Source organism: Syngnathoides biaculeatus, chromosome 4 (assembly GCF_019802595.1).
Source record: "Syngnathoides biaculeatus isolate LvHL_M chromosome 4, ASM1980259v1, whole genome shotgun sequence".
Classification (NCBI taxonomy): Eukaryota; Metazoa; Chordata; class Actinopteri; order Syngnathiformes; family Syngnathidae; genus Syngnathoides; species Syngnathoides biaculeatus.
Window position 1 is genome coordinate 20,162,680 of NC_084643.1, and position 17,641 is coordinate 20,180,320.

Below are 17,641 nucleotides of genomic sequence, written 5' to 3' on the forward strand. Positions count from 1 at the left end.
CCCCTAAGCAAGCACTGAAGAGCCATAGCTTCCTTACCAGCTGTACCAAATCATTTGCTGGCAGGTTGGGCCATTGCTGACCTAATCCCGGTAGCAGGTGCCACTTAAACCTCAGAAGTGGGGTGTTGTTTTTCAGAGCAAATGGGCCATCTGGGTCTTGATACTTTATGCTGGTTAAAACACACTCTCACATGTGGCACTCCCAACACGTAAGTTCACAATAAAGAAAGACCTAGCAGCAAAACCTAGAATGAAGGCTTTTACAAGAGTTTACAAGGTTTGATTTGATGTGGCATCCCCACTTTGGCACAGATTCATGAAGTGAGTCACACGTTCTCGGGTTTACTCTGGACTCATCTAACACTTTCAGTGTTTTTCAATCTTCTGGTGTCTGAAATATGTAAACCGTATTTATTTTGTCTTGTTTTATTTTTGTTTTGGCACTGAGGTGCCAAGTTTGACGCCTATCATAGACCATGTGCGCGTTTTTTCTTCTTCTGGTGTAATGTTTCATCTTGCACCGAATTGTTTTCTTCTGTTTCATTTTACACACTGTCCCTGCATCACCATCATCACACATATGTTTACACATTTCTTTATAGTGACGTTACCTGAAATGTCAGGGTGAAATATGGGGCCCTTGAAATCGTCCAGATTTATTAGGCCCAATCTTTAAAGTAGAAGGCTAGAATTCATGACTTTTCTCTGTTAGTGTACCTGACATGACCCTCTGCCACACCCTCCCCTACTGTTTGCTGGATTAACTTTGTAGCTTGCTGTCCCCTGTTGTCTGAGGTCTGTCTGTCATTCTCTCTTTTGCCAATCAAGAATGATAGATGGGATTAAACATTTCTAATATCCTCAAGTATCATGCAGTTGTCATTCTTTCTCTCGCTAGGTTTGTGGGTGTGCTTTAACTGATGCCACCTGACTTCAAGAGAGAGGTGGGGTCCACCCTTGACTGGTCGCTAGCCAGGGCATGACAGAGCACATATAGACAAACAAAGCATTCACACGCATTGACACCTATGGACAGTTTACAGTCTAACGTATGTTTTTTGGAACCTGGGAGGGGACCGGAGTACCTAGGGGAAAAAAAAAAACATGCACGCAAGTAGAGAAGCTGTGGGGTACAACGGAACCTTGAGGACAGAGGAAACAGAGGAAAGCCGTAGCCGTAAAAGAGTTTGTGATTTATTCTAAAACGTTTTAGCAATGCCATGGTCACATGACTGCAGGAAAGATGATTGTAGCTCATAAGAGGGCACCTCTCTCTGGTTTATACCCATTCGACAGACTCCAACTCATGTATAATTCCTTAACAACACTCAGTATCTTACCCTTTCTACGGAGTAGTTTACTCTTTCTATGTAGTGATGGTGTGCATAAACTAGTCAGCGTGTTCCCTTGGGGGCACTGTAGACATGCAAATCTGAAGCCTGATAAATTTAATAGGCACAGGGTGTTTTGGTTATGATTTCTGTGATCACACATAAGGAATGAGTAAAAATAGAAAAATGTTTATGGCTATTTTATACATGTACTCATGTTTTTATGGTTCCTGATATGATTGCATGAGTTGGCTTGTTAATGATTAAGCCTTCTGTTTAGCCTAATGCATTGACAATTCTGACAGTTACTATGGTACGTTATCATAAATAGTACATAGGTATTACCGGTAAATCACTGCTGAAATTTGCCGATAAGATTGATCAGCAGATGGTTAGCCTTTGCATCTATAAACGTGGCTCTGATCAATGGACAAGGAAGAACTGTGGGTGTTTATTGATGATCCATCTTTGGGTGGGAGTTTTTTGAGATCTTTATTTTAAGTTATTGTCAGATTTATTAAAAAAAAAAACACACGAGTGAAATTCTTAGTTCCCTCAACCTTCCTGTTTTTCAAAGGTTATCATTAGAGACTGACAATGGCTGCACTGCAATGATTAAATGTTAAGTAGCCCAGGCACAGCTTTCATGTCAGCAAAGGTGTTTGTTCTATCGCACTCTTCCTCTTGGCCATTGCAATGGCTGCTTATGTCAAAACAATGAAAGCTGTATAGTGAATGCTTAGGAGCTGTCAGCTTCCAATTGTTGCCTTGCTATCATACTAGGGAGTGAAATTGGAGACGTAGGAGGAGGAAAAGAAAAACATGCAGGGTCTTTCAGCCCACTGTCATGCTACTTAGAATTTGTTGATGGATTTTCACCCAGCCATTTCCCTTCCATTGAAAAGTAATCAGGATGGCACTGAGATATATTATATCTACTTAGAAGCATATGGGCTTCATACATGTTCATACATGAAGCAACACTGAAAAGCAACACTTCTGTTTACATAGTGTGGCATTCATCCTCACCATCTTTGCTTGGACTTGTAGGCCAAAGCTCCCTTTTTTACCTTAATGTATCATTCCTTCTTCTTGTCTTTGCTACATTTTTTCATTGCATTCCTTTTGAATTGTGAGCCAGCTGGTAGGCTAATAGTAGATACTTTCCTGTTGAGAACCAAAGTGATCCAGCTAAAGCATTATGAAAGCTTAAGTAAAGCTGACATGCTGCTGAAGAACTACAGCCCACTCAGAGCTGTGCAACAGCCTGTGGAGAGATTCTGAAAAGGTCTTCAAGGAGCGGGAGAGAAAGTGGCTGCCACTGTCCTCCCACTGCTGTCCTATGATATAGGAGCTGGTAGTAAGTTCTTTATAAGAAGCTGCAGACGCTGTCTCCAGTCACCTTCATAACTGTACTACCATGTCCACTGCCGTAATCAATTGAGACATCTGTCGCTGCAACGTTCAAGTCCATTAGGCAGGTGTGTCATTCTAATTAATGAAAAGATAAGCTACTTCCTGCAGCATTTTACAAATAACTCCTGAAAACACCCCTTCCTTTCAAACTAAATGTATCACCAATGCTCAGCCTACCTCAATCTCTCCCTTGCCACTGGATGTCTGTCCCCGGTGGCCTGTGAATAAGAGGGTTCACCAGGGTCAGTGACAGCCAATAGGGTCAAATTCCATGCTGGCAGGGTGGCCCATGTTTAGGAACCATTGCACTTGGCTTTTCTGTTGAAAGTTTGCGGATGCTCCCCATATTATTTAGGAGAGCTCAGTGACACTGACCTTAGACGACCTGGCCATGTTTGTAGGATGCTGAGACGGATGGCAATGTCCCTGGAACACATGAGCTTTTCTAGAAATTGCCCTGGGATGAGGAGACAGTAATTCAGAGATGAACAATCAAGTGAAGGGAGTGTGGGAGTGGTTTATTGCTGCTCTGTAACACTTCATAGAAAGGGTTAATCACAGTTTAACTTTGCTTTCAAACTCACTGTACTGTGTATGATATAAAAATATTTGGACAGTCAGCATCTACACCCCTCTGTTAATCTGTCTTTCTCTCCTTTGAGCTAAATGGGTTCCCCGCCTTTTCATCTCTCCCACATATGCACCATGAGAGGTGCATGGCATCTGTGTTGCGCACCATATGGCTGCAGTTAGAATTGGGATCTGATATGATCCTTGAAAGTGGATTGAGCCCAGCTTGAGCTTCTAGCTTTCTAAAATGAACATTAGATTCTCAATTTATGCAGAGGCTTTGACTGTAAACGTGTTACAGCTTAACACCCATCCCCATTCTGCCACCATCCACTCTTTTTGTGAGTTGCTGTGGGAAAACGGGAACAATTTAAATGTGCCAGCTGTCCCATCTCTTTAGCTCCCTTGGCCAGATTTCTCCTCGTCCGCTGTCCTTTTAACATATGAGTAAATTGCACACAAACACACAGTGCTGTGAAAAAGTATTTGCCTCCTTATGATTTATGGGGGATGGGGGGTGGGAGTTGCATATCACACACAAAGGTTTCATCAAACCAATTTTAATATCACTCATAGACATCCCAGGAAAATAAAACAGTTTTCAAATGACAATTTATTAAGGCACAAAAAATACAAACCTTTCTGACCCTCTGTGAAATAGTAATTGCCCCCACCTTGTTAAATCATTGTGACTAAACACAAATTTGGGAAATGTGAGTTAACTTTCACAACCCACACCCAAACCTGATTACGACCATACTTGCTGTATTAAAAAATAACTTAAATAGAATCTGTCAAATAACCTAAAGTAGGCTACAAGATCTCAAGAAACAATGCATCATACAACGATCCATAAAAAATTCAAGAAGAATTAAGAAAAAAGTGACTGAAATCCATCAGTCTAGAAAAGGTTACAAAGCCATTTCCAAGGCTTTGGGCTCCAATGAATCACTGTCAGTGCCATTTTCCACAAATGGAGAAAACTGGAAACAGTGGCAAATTTTCCCAGGAGTGGGCGATCAACTAAATTACTCTGAGTGTGACGACGACTCATCCAGAAGGTCACAAAAGAACCTCGAACAACGTGTAAAGACCTGAAGGCCTCACTGACCTCAGTTAAGGTCAGTGTTCATGACTCTACGATAAGAAAGACACTGGCCAAAAATGGCATCCATGGGAGCGTTCCAAGGCAAAAACCTAAGCAATGAAAACAAACATTTGACAGAAAACATCTCGACAATCCTAAACACTTTTGGAGAAACATTCTGTGGACTGATGAGTCAAAAATGTAACTTTGAGGAAGGTGTGCGGCCCTCTACACGAAGGGTAAAAATGGCACAGCATTTGATAAAGAGAACATTATTACAACAGTGAAGCATGATGGGGGCAGTGTGATGGTTTGGGGCTGCTTTGCTGTCTCAGGACTAGTACAACTTGCTGTGATTGATAGAATAATGAATGCTGCTGTGGACCAGAGAATCCTGAAGGAGAATGTCTGGCTATCTGTATGTGCCCTCAAACGCAAACGTTATTGTACAACGATCCAAAACAAACCAGCAAACCCACCACTAAATGGCTGAAAAATACGAATTAAGGTTTTGGAGTGACCAAGTCAAAGTCCAGATTTTACATCCAATTCATATGCCGTGATGTGACCTTCAATAGGCAGTTTGTGCTGGGAAACCCTCCAATAAGGCAAATTTAAAATTTACAAATCTGCAAAGAAAAGTGGGAGAAAATTCCTCCAGAGCGATGTGAAAGAATCAACATCAATTATCACAAACGCTTGATTTCAGTTATTGCTGCCAAGGGTCGCACAACCTGTTATTAGGTTCAGGGGGCAGAAAGCTTTGGGGTTTTTATTTTATGTGCCTTAATATATTGAATTGTTATTTGAAAACTGCATTTTGTATTTCCTTGGGATGTCTCTGAGTGATAATAAATTTGGTTTGATGATTTGAAACCGTGTGTTGTAGATGTGCAAAAAATATATATACATATATATATATTAATTGGGAAAGGGGTGAATCCATTTCCTGGCACTGTAAGTGTGTGTGTGTGTGTGTGTGTGTGTGTGTGTGTGTGTGTGTGTGTGTGTGTTGTGTGTGTGTGTGCATCCATTTTCTGAGCCGCTTATCCTCACAAGGGTCGCAGGAGTGCTGGAGCCAATCCCAACTGTCATCACCTTGAACTATGTGAAGAAAAGCAGTTACACTTTTCTGTAATGATATTAATATTAGCAGCATCAGCAATCAACTTTGTTGAGCCCTTCTGTTCTTGGAGTGCTAAATAATGTCGTTGAAATCAGTCATTTCATATGATTGATTGCCTTGTAGCTCAAGGATTGGTTGGGATGTTTCCTGCCTCCTTATAGTAGCTGAGTGCTGGTAGTGCTGACATAGTATCTATGTGTTGTTACCTACTTGGTCATTAAAGTCGATTCTGATTCTGAGCTTTGTGAAGATCACTTGCCTAGAGACGACCGTGACCCAAGTTACTGAGAGGTGATCCATCAAGCATTAGCAAAATATTCTGCCAACCAGAGCCAGCAGGGCAGGCACCGTGAGGTCTTGTGTACTATTCACCGTCTTTTAGTAGAAATCCCCCTTTATTTGAATATCTCTATTCATGTTCTCTTTTTAATCAGTGCTGCAATGAATGGAGTCAACCACAGCCTTTGCCTACCTACTCTGTTTGCACCCACCCTTTTAAAAGAAATGATTTGCATATGGTCGTATCTATTCTCGGGGGGAAAAAGCTATTTGCATACAGGTTGTGTTTCCCTGGCTTTTGTATGAAAAGGCATCAACAGTGTTCAAGTTATATATGGAACACACTTAATTGCATGCTCAGCTTTGTTTGTGAAAGTTTGACTTCAAATGTATGGAATTAGTCTCCAGAGACCGCAGTTTTATTCACAAGGTTGTTCACTCCATTTTGCAGGTAGCCAGGTGTGTGTAGAACTAAATTAGAACTAGCTTCAAAAGGAATGCTTTCAAAAGCAACCGTTTGGGTATTCATAGCAGGTGACTCTGACTGAGTTTGCAGTACTGGCCTTCAGGGCTTCTACCTTTTGCTCTTGACATGGCATGTGCCAACAGACCCTTAGATTGATATATTCTTGATAAAGGTAAATGACCTATTATGATCTGACTCAGGTCCAAGCCTCTCTCAATTGTTCCACATTGAAAATATGCTCAAGCAAAGATGACATTGGACTGGATTTGTGCAAGCTCCCCATCTGTACCTCAGGGAGAAGAAAAGGTCATAAGTGAAGGCTATAGAAGGCAGGAACATCTGTGTAGCAACACTCCGTTCACATCTCCTGCTGGACATCTTAGTCATTTCTCAGAAAGCACGCTGGCCCATTGTCCGTCTGCTCCTTTAGTTTGTCTCCTTAAGCCCTCCACTGTCCCAACCTCGTACGCCATACCCGAGCAAAATTAGGCACATGCTCATTAGGCAAAGGCTCAATTCCCATCAGCAGAGCCATGGCAGAAAGTATGAAAAGATCAATACACGGATGAGATGTCATCTGGTGAGCAGGCTTGCAGCATCCCCCATGGGACTGTCCTTGTCCCCTCAGTACACTAACTTCGTCAGAGGGATTTAGGTGATCGCGATGGGGGCGTATCTTCCACCCTGTCTTACTACCCACTCCTACCAGCTGCTAAGGTTTACGGAACAGAGCTTCAAACAGCATGCACCATGCTTGCTATTTTCTCAGTACGTGAGCACAGGCAGAGTGCATTTCATGTCCAGAAGATCAGAACAATGCTAAACTTTGGATAATTGGTATGTGCGCTACTTGACGGTTGGTTTCCCAGTTGAGATTCATCATAAAACAGATGTTACTGTTTTCCAAAATCCTCCAGCAGTAACATGTCATATCTCGTACTGTTATCCACACTATAAAACCCGCTTGATATTTGCAGTTACAAATTATTCCCCAATTTCACTTCTGTTTATGTACTACACGTTGCTCTTCTAGTAGCAGGAATAAGGCCTTCAAAAAAGACAGTGATAGGGACAGCACAGCCTAGTATCTGTTGGTTTTCTTGAAACAAAACATTAAAATGAACCCCATTTATTTTCACGTATATGCAACATTCAATATTTTTTATATGTGGATAAGGATTGACATTCTTGACTGACATACTGTTCTAGTTACGCAATTTTCATCCATCTTCCATTGTGTGGCTGCCTGTCTGTGGGTGTCTTCACTTGCAGAGTGATTTTAATGAGGGATTTGTTGGTCAGAGTTGCTATCTCCTTGTCTCTATTAGACCACATTAGAATCATCATTAGGTTAGTCCAGTGCTCACAGGGGCTTCAGAGCATTAGAATTAGAGATGCATTTTTATTTTATTTTTTTTAAGACTTGTTTTTCTGTCACTCGCCTTGCATTGTGTCTGGAAAAACAAATTGCCTTGCCTTGAATATTTGGTTTTGTGCCTGTGCAAAAATGTTGTGTCCTTGTCCATGATGTCTTTTTTTTTTTTTAACTAGAGCTTAATTTTATTTTCGAACCCTATGTGCTTTTAAGTGGACCCAGAAATTGAAATTGAAATGGCCATACCTTCGGCAGTCCTAGTTCTCCATTACTGTTAATAGGTAGGAGCAAGGGAGGGAGTGGAACAGGAAAAATAAATAAATAGAACATTGCACTTTCTTTGTAATTCTCTTATGAGACATTTTAGAAGCCTTGACAGATTAAACAGGTTGTTAATAGGAACAGGATATTCATTTCGTAGCCTGCGTGTCTAGCTCTGGCCTTAGTTTGTACGCAGTGACAGCGTCTGTGCAGTATTTTTAATTGAGACTCTTTTTGACTAAAGAACTGCAGCATTTCTGTAGATTTGCAACACTACTTCTTTTTTCTAACAGGTCCCCTGTTTTGTTTGATGTCTTATGGTGTTTTTCTGTAAGTGTTTTGCTTCTTTGTTGAACGCAAACTCCATTTTGGGTGCAGATGTTACAATCCAAACTCATGTGCTTTTCTGGACTGGAAGACATTTGTCTTCTACTATGATTCATAAGTGTTTAATAGTTTGTAAGTTAAAGATGTACAAGTATGTTATTTTGTGACATTTTCTATGCCTGAAACGTAGATATTCAGTTGCAGCCATTTAAGAAATACCATTTGCTGGAGTACTGATTGCAAGAGCTGAGTGCAGCTCACTGATTGTTAAAAGGTCCAGAAGTGAGCATTTCCCAAATCTTCTGAAAAATCATGTAACGGGCACCGGAAGACACAGTGACAGTGGCCAAGATTATGGGACAGGATGTCTCTTCAAACACCATCGAAACATAATTATTTAATGGCAGATTGTGTGCTCAGCAAAGCCCTGAATAGGAGCCAACATTTAACTTTAATTAGCTGTGATTTATTCGTGCTGACTGGATTGCAAGGAGAAATTGGATCATCTGATTATATTCAAGCATGAAAATGACCTCATTAAACACTTAACAGAACCTACGAAGAGGGAGGCAATGAGGAATATGGGGAAGGAGACATCAGGGCATCTGCAAAATGAATGAAAAAAATTTTTTTCTCATCACGGATGTGCTCCTTTGCACCCACATAGTAGTAAACTCTTGTCCTTTGTGCACCTTCGGACTTTCAATATGAATTGTTTCTCACTGAAACTACTCTAGGATAGTTTGACATCGGAGTTAATGTACACAATGAGACTGAAGACTAAATTAAGAGTGTTGAGACACACCTCCTAATTAGAAAGTTTAAATTATGATGTGTTTTCAGCCTGTTTGCGTGCTCTCTCAATGGTTGTGTGGATTTTTGTAGGGTCTGCCTCCCCAAAACATACTCCTCATATAAAAATTAAATACAATAATTAAAGAATCTAAATAATTGTCCATAGATGTAAATATCATTGTGTATTTTATTTTTACATGTAGTGTGGTAAGGAAGTGAAGAAACTGGTCCAAGCAGGTTGGAACAGCTGGTGGAAGATGTCTGGTGTGTTATGTGACATAAGAGTATCTGCGAGGATGAAGAGCAAGGGAGGTATACCTGAAATATATATATTATATTACTTAGGGTCAACAATACAGAGCAATGGAGAGTGAGGTAATGAAGTGAAGAAACGGGTCCAAGCAGGGTGGAACAGTTGGCGGAAGGTGTCTGGTGTTCTATGCGACAGAAGAGTCTCTGCTAGGATCAAGAGCAAAGTTTATAAAACGTGAGGCAGCCCAAGATGTACAGATTAGAGACGGTGGTACTGATGAACGGGAAGCAGAACAGGAGGTGGCAGAAGTGAAGATGTGGAGGTTCTCGCTCGGAGTGAACAGGTTGGATAGGATTAGAAATGAGCTCATTAGAGGAACAGCTAAAGTTGGATATTTTGGAGACAAGGTTCGAGAGAGCAGACTTTGAATGGTTTCGACATGTCCAGAGTCGAGAGTGAGTATATTGGTAGAAGGGTGCTGAGAATTGAGCTGCCAGGCATAAGAGCGAGAGGAAGACCGAAGAAAAGGTTGATGGATGTTGTGAAGGAAGACATGGGGAGAGTGGGTGTTAGAGAGGAAGATGCACGAGATGGTCTTAGATGGAAAAAGATGACATGCTGTGGCGACCCCTAATGGGACAAACAGATAGGAAAAGAGTAATGTTATTTTTTCATGCGTCTGTGTGTGCTATAACTTGGGAGCAGTCCATTTTGTACCCCACCTCTTGCTTAGAAAAGCAGGATAAAAACGGATGGATGGATGGATGGATGGATGGATGGATGATGGATGGATGGATGGATGTTTCCAACTTTAGGAGCATTTTAGGGAAGGCATTTTTTTGAACAGCATTTCAGGACAATGTGAGTTAAGCCCCATTGTCAAACAGTAATGACCTCTGACTTCACAAATCCCTTCAAACCGTCTTCTTCCCCAAATAATTTTGCCCATGAGCAGACTACAGTAGTATATGAGTTTCCTATTTATTGCTAAATGCTATGCTAATATTGGCTGTGTGTCTCTCCTCAGGTGTGCCATCAAATGAGAGTCTTGAGTCTAAGAGTTGTAACTCAACCAAAGTATCCAGTCTTCAGAGCACCCGGGAACAGAACATTATAGAGGTGCCATTTGCACCCCCACTGCCCAGCCCTACCCCAGCCTCAGCGCCCACGGGCTCCCCAGCCCCTGCTGCTGCTGCGGCGCCCCCGGAGCCTCCTCGATCTCGCCTCCTGACCCCATCTCCACTCACCGTCAAGAGGGTGCCACAAGGTCCACCCCTTGTCCCTTCCCCTTCCCTGCTGAGGGGACCACCACAGTTCTACCCACCTCACCCACACTCACAGCAGGAGCCCTGTGTCCATCCACCCCCACAGCACAATACCCGACCACTCATAAGCCATCAAGCGCATCGCACGCTGCAGTACAACCTCCACGACATCAGGTAGGTGTTAATGATGTGCAAATTGATTTACAGAGCTGTGTCAAAGACAGGAGATTCGTATTCCTCCATTTAATTATGATAATTATAACACATATAGTGATTTAGTGGAATATTTCAACCTCGGGATAAAACTGCCACTAAAAAGCTTTTGGACTTTCTCTGTGATGCTTTTTGCACATTGCAGTTATAATTTCTCTCCCTGTCCTTCGAAATGTTATTCGTAATGAAATAAACCAAATCTATTGTAGTCCTTGAGACAAGATACTGTACACCACACATAATTAACTTTTTTCACATGGAAATTGTTTTTCCGCCACCCTTGGAATACATAGTTTTTCATTTAGAAATTTCCTCTTTTATAATGTTTGCGCAGATCCTTCCCTAACCTCAGAAAGAACCTTTATTGTGTTACCATTCTTGTTAAATCACTATTTTCATTTGATTGAAAATGTTGATTTTGATAGAATTGTATCATGCTACAAATTTTGAGGTAGCGTTAAGGTCATTTAATTGGTTATTCTCCCACTTTTATCTTCAGCCACCAGAGCAGTCCAGTTCTTCCTAAACATCATCTCACCACATCTCAACATCACGCACTCAGTGGGCTGCCATCCACAGCCCCTCCCTTGCCTCTGTCTATAGCCAACCTCTCTACCTCGCACTATTCCTCTCTACGGAGCCCGGCACATCGCCATTCGGCCATGTTTGCAACCCCGGCCACACTGCCTCCACCACCAACCTTACCTACCAACAGTTTAGTGGTGCCTGGACACCCCACGGGTACCCCCTACCCAGGTAATATTGCAAACACCTCACAACAGATAAAAAAGCAGTTGGTTTTTTTTTAAGTTACATTTCATGACTACATGACTACACTGAATATTTATTGATCACATTGCTCATTTTATTTGTTGTTTTGGTGGAAATTACCATTAACTAATTGCAATTCAAGTTGCGTTATTGACGTATATCTTTTTCGGCTTTGATGACAATCAAAAATATATATATTTTTTAATCTGACAATGTATGTCTGAACTATAATACAATAAAATAATAAAAACATCTTTGAATGATAGACAACTGTAAAAACAAAAAAAGGATATTTACAATAACCACAAAGGCTTCACTGAAAATACTCCATATTTGAATTGTTTTTGGTTTAAGATGGCCGGTTCCTGCACAGGTAGTTGTTGATTTACTCCCAAATTTTGTTCCGACCAATCAGTCGTAAGATAAATACCACCCTCTAAATATTCATTATTACATTTTGTGGAGTGGCTGTGAAGGTTTTTGGGTTTGACACATGGTTCCTGAAACCTTCAGAGATTTGACTATTTCTTATCCTTTGATGTTGGGGAGTAGAGTTGGTTCGCATCTCTGGTCATTTTCTCCCACCTTCATCAAGATTTCTTGTTTTAGTGAGGAAACCTACAGGCTTCCCTTGTCATGCCTGAGCGTAAACACAAGTGTCATAAATTGACAAAGTTACCAATGTCATCAATTATGTGGAAATTAAATCAATGACTACCTGTATTTTGTATGGATCCATGACTTATATTCGTTGGCCATAAAGTCCAAAGTACAAAAAAAATCTTTATTTTAAACATAATTGCCTCCAGTTCTAAATTCTACAATTTATCAAGATTTTTGACGACCCTTGTGAGGAAAAGCGGCTCAGAAAACAAATTGATGGATTTCAACTTTGTGGGACGTGTTTGGGATTCTTTTGTGCTTCAACTTCATTGTGCCCCAGTGCATGATTGGATGACGGGATGTAGTGGAAGAACCTTAGAACCCTCACCTCAAACACATCAAGCACCTTTGGAATGAACTAGAACAAAGATTGTAAGAGCAGTCCTCATCTGTGACCTATGACCCTACAAATGTTCTCATGAAAGCAAGTACCGATGAGGAAATATTATTTTTCAGACAAACAGCTCTAAATCCCAGCTGGATGTCAAAAATTCAGGGGCTTCCACCGGGATTGTAAAATTCAAATTTATAGTCGGTGTTTTAGTAAAAGGACATTTTGTGTAAGTGATAGTGGTACTTGTTAACGTTGCCGAATTGTTCCTGGAACTTGACTATCGCGAACAATTGGGCCGTCATCAAAGCTGGAGAAAAGCAGCAATTAAATGGTTTTGTTGAAAATGCTAAACAGCATCAGCAACCTAATGCAAGCACGATTTTGATCCTTGCCAGTAATTGGCGCTTTGTAATTATTTCCTTTGATGCTCATGAAATCTGAACCAAAACAAGCAATTCTGTGCTGAAAAACAAGGACACAGACATCTCCAGTGATGATGCCTGTCCCTAAAATGTGCCTCACCGTGCATTCTATTCAGCGGCGAGTGTGTGTGTGTGTTTTCTGCTGGGATGACTCTTGGTTCTCTCCTGTCTTTAGATACCAGCCTGTTGATATCATTCAACCAACCAATCATGTATTGCCAGCCTCATTCGGGGATTCTGATTGGCACATTGTCACAGGCAACTCTGTTACCACCACCAATGAGTCCCCACTTAGAAAATCCTCACAGCATGAGCTGGAGAAACAGAGAATGCCAGGTGACTATTTTCTTTCTCTTCTACCCTTGTTGTGAAGACTGACTGGGCGCCCGTGCCTTTTTTTTTTTCTTGTTTCCACCTTTCCCCTCTCCCGGCCCCCTTTATTTTATTTATTTATTTATTTATTTTTTTTTCTATTTTTTTTTTTTTTTTTTTTTTTTTTTTTTTTTTTTGTTTTCCTCGCTCTCCTTTCTTGCAGAGCATGACCTACTGCGGCAGGAGCTGAACAACCGGTTCCTGGTTCAAAGTTCAGAGCGGGGCCGGGGGCCATCCGCCTCAACGCTGGCCCCCGTGTCGCTCCTGAGGGCCGAGTTTCACCAACACCAGCACATGCACCAGCACCAACACACCCACCAGCACACCTTCACGCCCTTCCCTGCCAGTCTGCCCCCGGCTGCCATCCTCACCCCACCCACCGCACCTCCCTTGGTGCGTAACCAAGCCAGAAATGTGAGGATAAGTAAAAAAGAATTAATTCTAAATAAATACATTTTAAATCAAATTTCAAATTCTTGTTACTTCCCTTGACGGCACCACCCAGCGCCCCCAATCCCTTTCTAATTCAACTCCCCCCGCCTTGGCCACTCCATAAATGACCAAATACTCTCTCCCCTTGCTGTAGGACTCCTTCCCTTTAAGAAAATAATTCATCTATCAATTTAGTTCTATGATTGTGATTCTTACTCACACAACTACTCGATCCAGGTTTTACTGGCAGTAGTCAAGTATTAGATAAAATCCACTGGCTTCCACTTCCCCTGATTTGATTCACACACTCAAATAAGCACAAGAATGCATGTAGAGTATATGTATAACTTTTGACAATATTATGTATGCCACTGTTATGTTTCAAAAGGCAAAGGCCAAACAGGACACCCTGATAGATAATTAGATAATTATATATTGTGCTAGTTAATCACCTTAAGGTGGGCTTTTATACATTGTGGATACATGATTGCGATTTCAAATCACGTGGAGGTTGTCATTTGCATGTTCAAAAACTACAAACAAATTCCCTGCCATGGATGAGCATGCAGAACCTATAGAAGAGGGAGTTACACAACCCAGACCTCCCGTTTTATAGAAGGCCAGCATTGCACATGAAATACTTATTCAGTACTATTTTGATCTTGTGTTGTTGTTGCTGCTGCTGCTAATGGACTCCATTAAGTTTAGTCTGGCAGTGTGTGTAGGCGCTTCAATCTGTATTTCCCAGACTGGTGCTGAGGGAAACAAGGTGAATGATTTATTCATGCATTATTTCTTTATGCAGCAATTACGGCGGGAATTACAATCTTAGTATAATAGATGTCATACATCATCTCCGACCTCTGATTAAGAGCTTGCTGTTCCTGTTAGAGCCCACTTTAAGATTCCCTCTATCCTGTAGCTTTAAACTCAAAGCTCTAGCATGGTCTCAGATAATTACTAAGTTGTCATCAGTGAAAAGAACTCTCATCTGGTATGTTGGTATTCTGTGACATGTCAGGAATTCCATACAGTACACAGTCTCTACTTTCATGATGAAATAAGAGATTTTCTTTGTTTTTGTTTGTTTCCAAATGTAACTGTGTTTCTCCTTACTGTTTCCCTCACCTTGCTATAACTGTGATGTTCTCTCTGGATGTGTGCTGAGAAAAGTGGGCTTAATGACACAGTTGTTTTTGCTGTTTATATCACAACTTCTCTCTCTTGACTTCACGGCATTCCTCCTGTTTGCTCTTGTATAATTTGAGCTATTACACTCCTTGGCTAATGGCAATAATTAATGAAATTACACAGAATCGATATTTGTTAATTGTACAGTCACCACTACCAAATAGCAGCTGTCACCCATTGTGTCCCTTGCCCTATTCCACGAATGTGAGCAAGGAATATCGATAAAAGAGTAAGATTTAATCAACCAAAGCTGTACAGAATAAAACTGACAGGTACCATAAATTCTAGGGGTGAGTTTTCTCTCATTCCCTTTACAAGGCTATAAAACGATAAAACGTCCCTCTTCCAGTATCAGAATTAAGCAGGCCGGGCCTTCAGAAATACAGAGGAGCTATTTAATGACTTCGAAAGCTGGCTCGAGGTTTCCTCTCAGTGGGCTGTCTGTCTTTGATCTGGGCCCATTAGAAGCCATAAAAGAACACTGCCGCTGCTGGTATTTTTTTGTGCATTGTGAATTTCCCTGCTGCGCCAGAGGGCCTCCAATTGCAAAGATTGTGTCCTCACCAGGAACTTAACCAACCTTAAACTCCCTCACAGCTCAACCACCCGCGTTGGAGCGCACACATCATCATAAAGCACAGTCTTACCCACTAAGTTCTTTTTATGGAAGCTAAAATATTTCAGTGACCCTGCCAAGAGAATTTAGAAAAAGACTCACGAAAAGTACCTTCAAATGGTTTGTGTATTTGTAAAGAGGAGTATGTTACTGTCACATGTAATTAGTGTTTTTCCAAACTGTAAGCATGTTGGCTCAAGAACAGACTTACAATGCCACTACTCATGTGTAGGACAACATTTTCCCTCTTTTCTCCAACTCAGCTTCATGCCAAGTTCTCTGTGTGTTGAAGGCATTATCGAAACGTTTTCATTTGAAGGATACGGTTGTTAAATGGCAAATTACCAATGTGGATATTCTGCTAGGCTTGAGTTCTCCTGCTAAAAAGCTTTCACCACATCCCTCTGGCATTCTTTTTTTCCTCTAGCATATCAGTTACATGCTGATCTGTCTTGAATGAGCTCCACACCATTGCTAATGTCTCCTCCACTCAAATTGAATCATTTAGGATAGATTGAGCAACACAAAAAAACTCATTACAACCTTTTTTTCTTTTATCCGCAAAGACTTCATTATTCTCTATCTTCAATCATTTTCAAAGTCAGTGTATCTGACAGACTTATTCATCTTCATGCAGCCTTTCCAGCAAGAGCTCTAGGTCCACTTCTTAAAAAATGAAAAATAAAAAAACCCCAGTAAAAACTTTTCACGTTTCACAAAATGTTTATAAAGAATCTGACTGTTTTGGTATATATGATATAATTGCCATGATGAGCCTACCCAACCCTCGCCAACCACCACCACCACGCTCATACCCAAGCCTTTTTTTGCGCAGTTGGAAAATATGTGCTCATCTCTTGTTGATCATTTTACTGCCTTATCTAACCATACAATCTAAATAAACCCATGACTGGCAAAAGCCAGCTGCTTCACTCCAGGGCTTATTAGTCAGGATCAAATCCTGCTTATTGCTGTTTTGCAGATGGTGATTGTACGTCTTGTTTTCCTACCCTCAATATCACAAGGTGTTATGGTGAAAGTTTTACCGTATATGTTGGCTTGAGTTGGTGAAGTTGATCACTTCTAATCGCTATTTTCTTTATCTCTTCCAGTTTGACAAATATACCCCTAAACTGGACAATCCGTTCATCAGACATCATTCAAATGTAAGTCATTGTAATTAAAATCCTTCACTTGCATCTGAAAAACTCAATATTTGAACTATTTGAATGTCGTTCGGGGTCATTTGGTTATTTTTGTGCATATCCTTTGGCACATCTGATTTTAACAAGGTTTTCTCCCTCACTTTTCTCCTCAGTTCTTCCCCTCTTACCCCCCTACCATGCCAGGGATGCCCCCACTGCTCCCACACTCAGGACCCTTCAGCTCACTGCAGGGAGCATTCCAACCCAAGGTTAGCCCCGTAGCCCAATTCTCATACGTGACCGGCAAAAAAGCAACAAATTGTTCACACACGCTTACCCGTTTTGTGTATACTGTATGCTATACTCAGAGGTAGGAAGTACTCAAGTAACATTTGCGATGATAAACTGTGCTTTTCAGGGCAGCACAGTGGGTCAGCTGGAAAGCGTTGGCCTCACAGGTCTGAGATCCTGGGTTCGATCCGGACCCGCCTGCGTGGAGTTTGCATGTTCTCTCCATGCCTGCATGGGTTTTCTCCGGGTACTCCGGTTTCCTCCCACATCACAAAAATATGCAATATTAATTGGACACTCTAAATTGTCCCTAGGTATGATTGTGAGTGCGGCTGTTTGTCTCTATGTGCCCTGCGATTGGCTGGCAACCATTTCAGGGTGTACCCCGCCTCCTGCCCGTTGACAGCTGGGATAGGCTCCAGCACTCCTGCGATCATCGTGGGGATAAGCGGCTCAAAGAAATGGATGGATGGATGTACTTTTCAGAGTTCTTTAAATGCATGGTACTTTTTACATTTACTTGAGTATTTATGTGAAGAAGGATCAATACTTTTAGTCCATTATGATTAGCGACATGCTGTTCGCTATGTTTATCCATTCATGGGTGTGCGTGTCTATTTTTACACTCCATCTTCGACTC

General features: G+C 41.3%; 1 protein-coding gene across 5 annotated transcripts in view; it reads left to right on the forward strand.

Moving 5' to 3' along the window:
* fbrsl1 (fibrosin-like 1) overlaps positions 1-17,641 on the forward strand; it is a 440,559-nt gene that overhangs the window by 404,475 nt on the left and 18,443 nt on the right. For 4 of the 5 annotated variants that reach the window (XM_061816689.1, XM_061816692.1, XM_061816691.1 and 1 more), the window contains 5 exons: positions 10,314-10,725; positions 11,264-11,520; positions 13,490-13,740; positions 16,678-16,731; positions 16,884-16,979. In XM_061816689.1, the coding sequence (XP_061672673.1) occupies positions 10,314-10,725; positions 11,264-11,520; positions 13,490-13,740; positions 16,678-16,731; positions 16,884-16,979 (1,070 nt within the window). The remainder of the gene's footprint in view (positions 1-10,313; positions 10,726-11,263; positions 11,521-13,489; positions 13,741-16,677; positions 16,732-16,883; positions 16,980-17,641) is intronic. The other variant, XM_061816688.1, reaches the window with a different exon arrangement.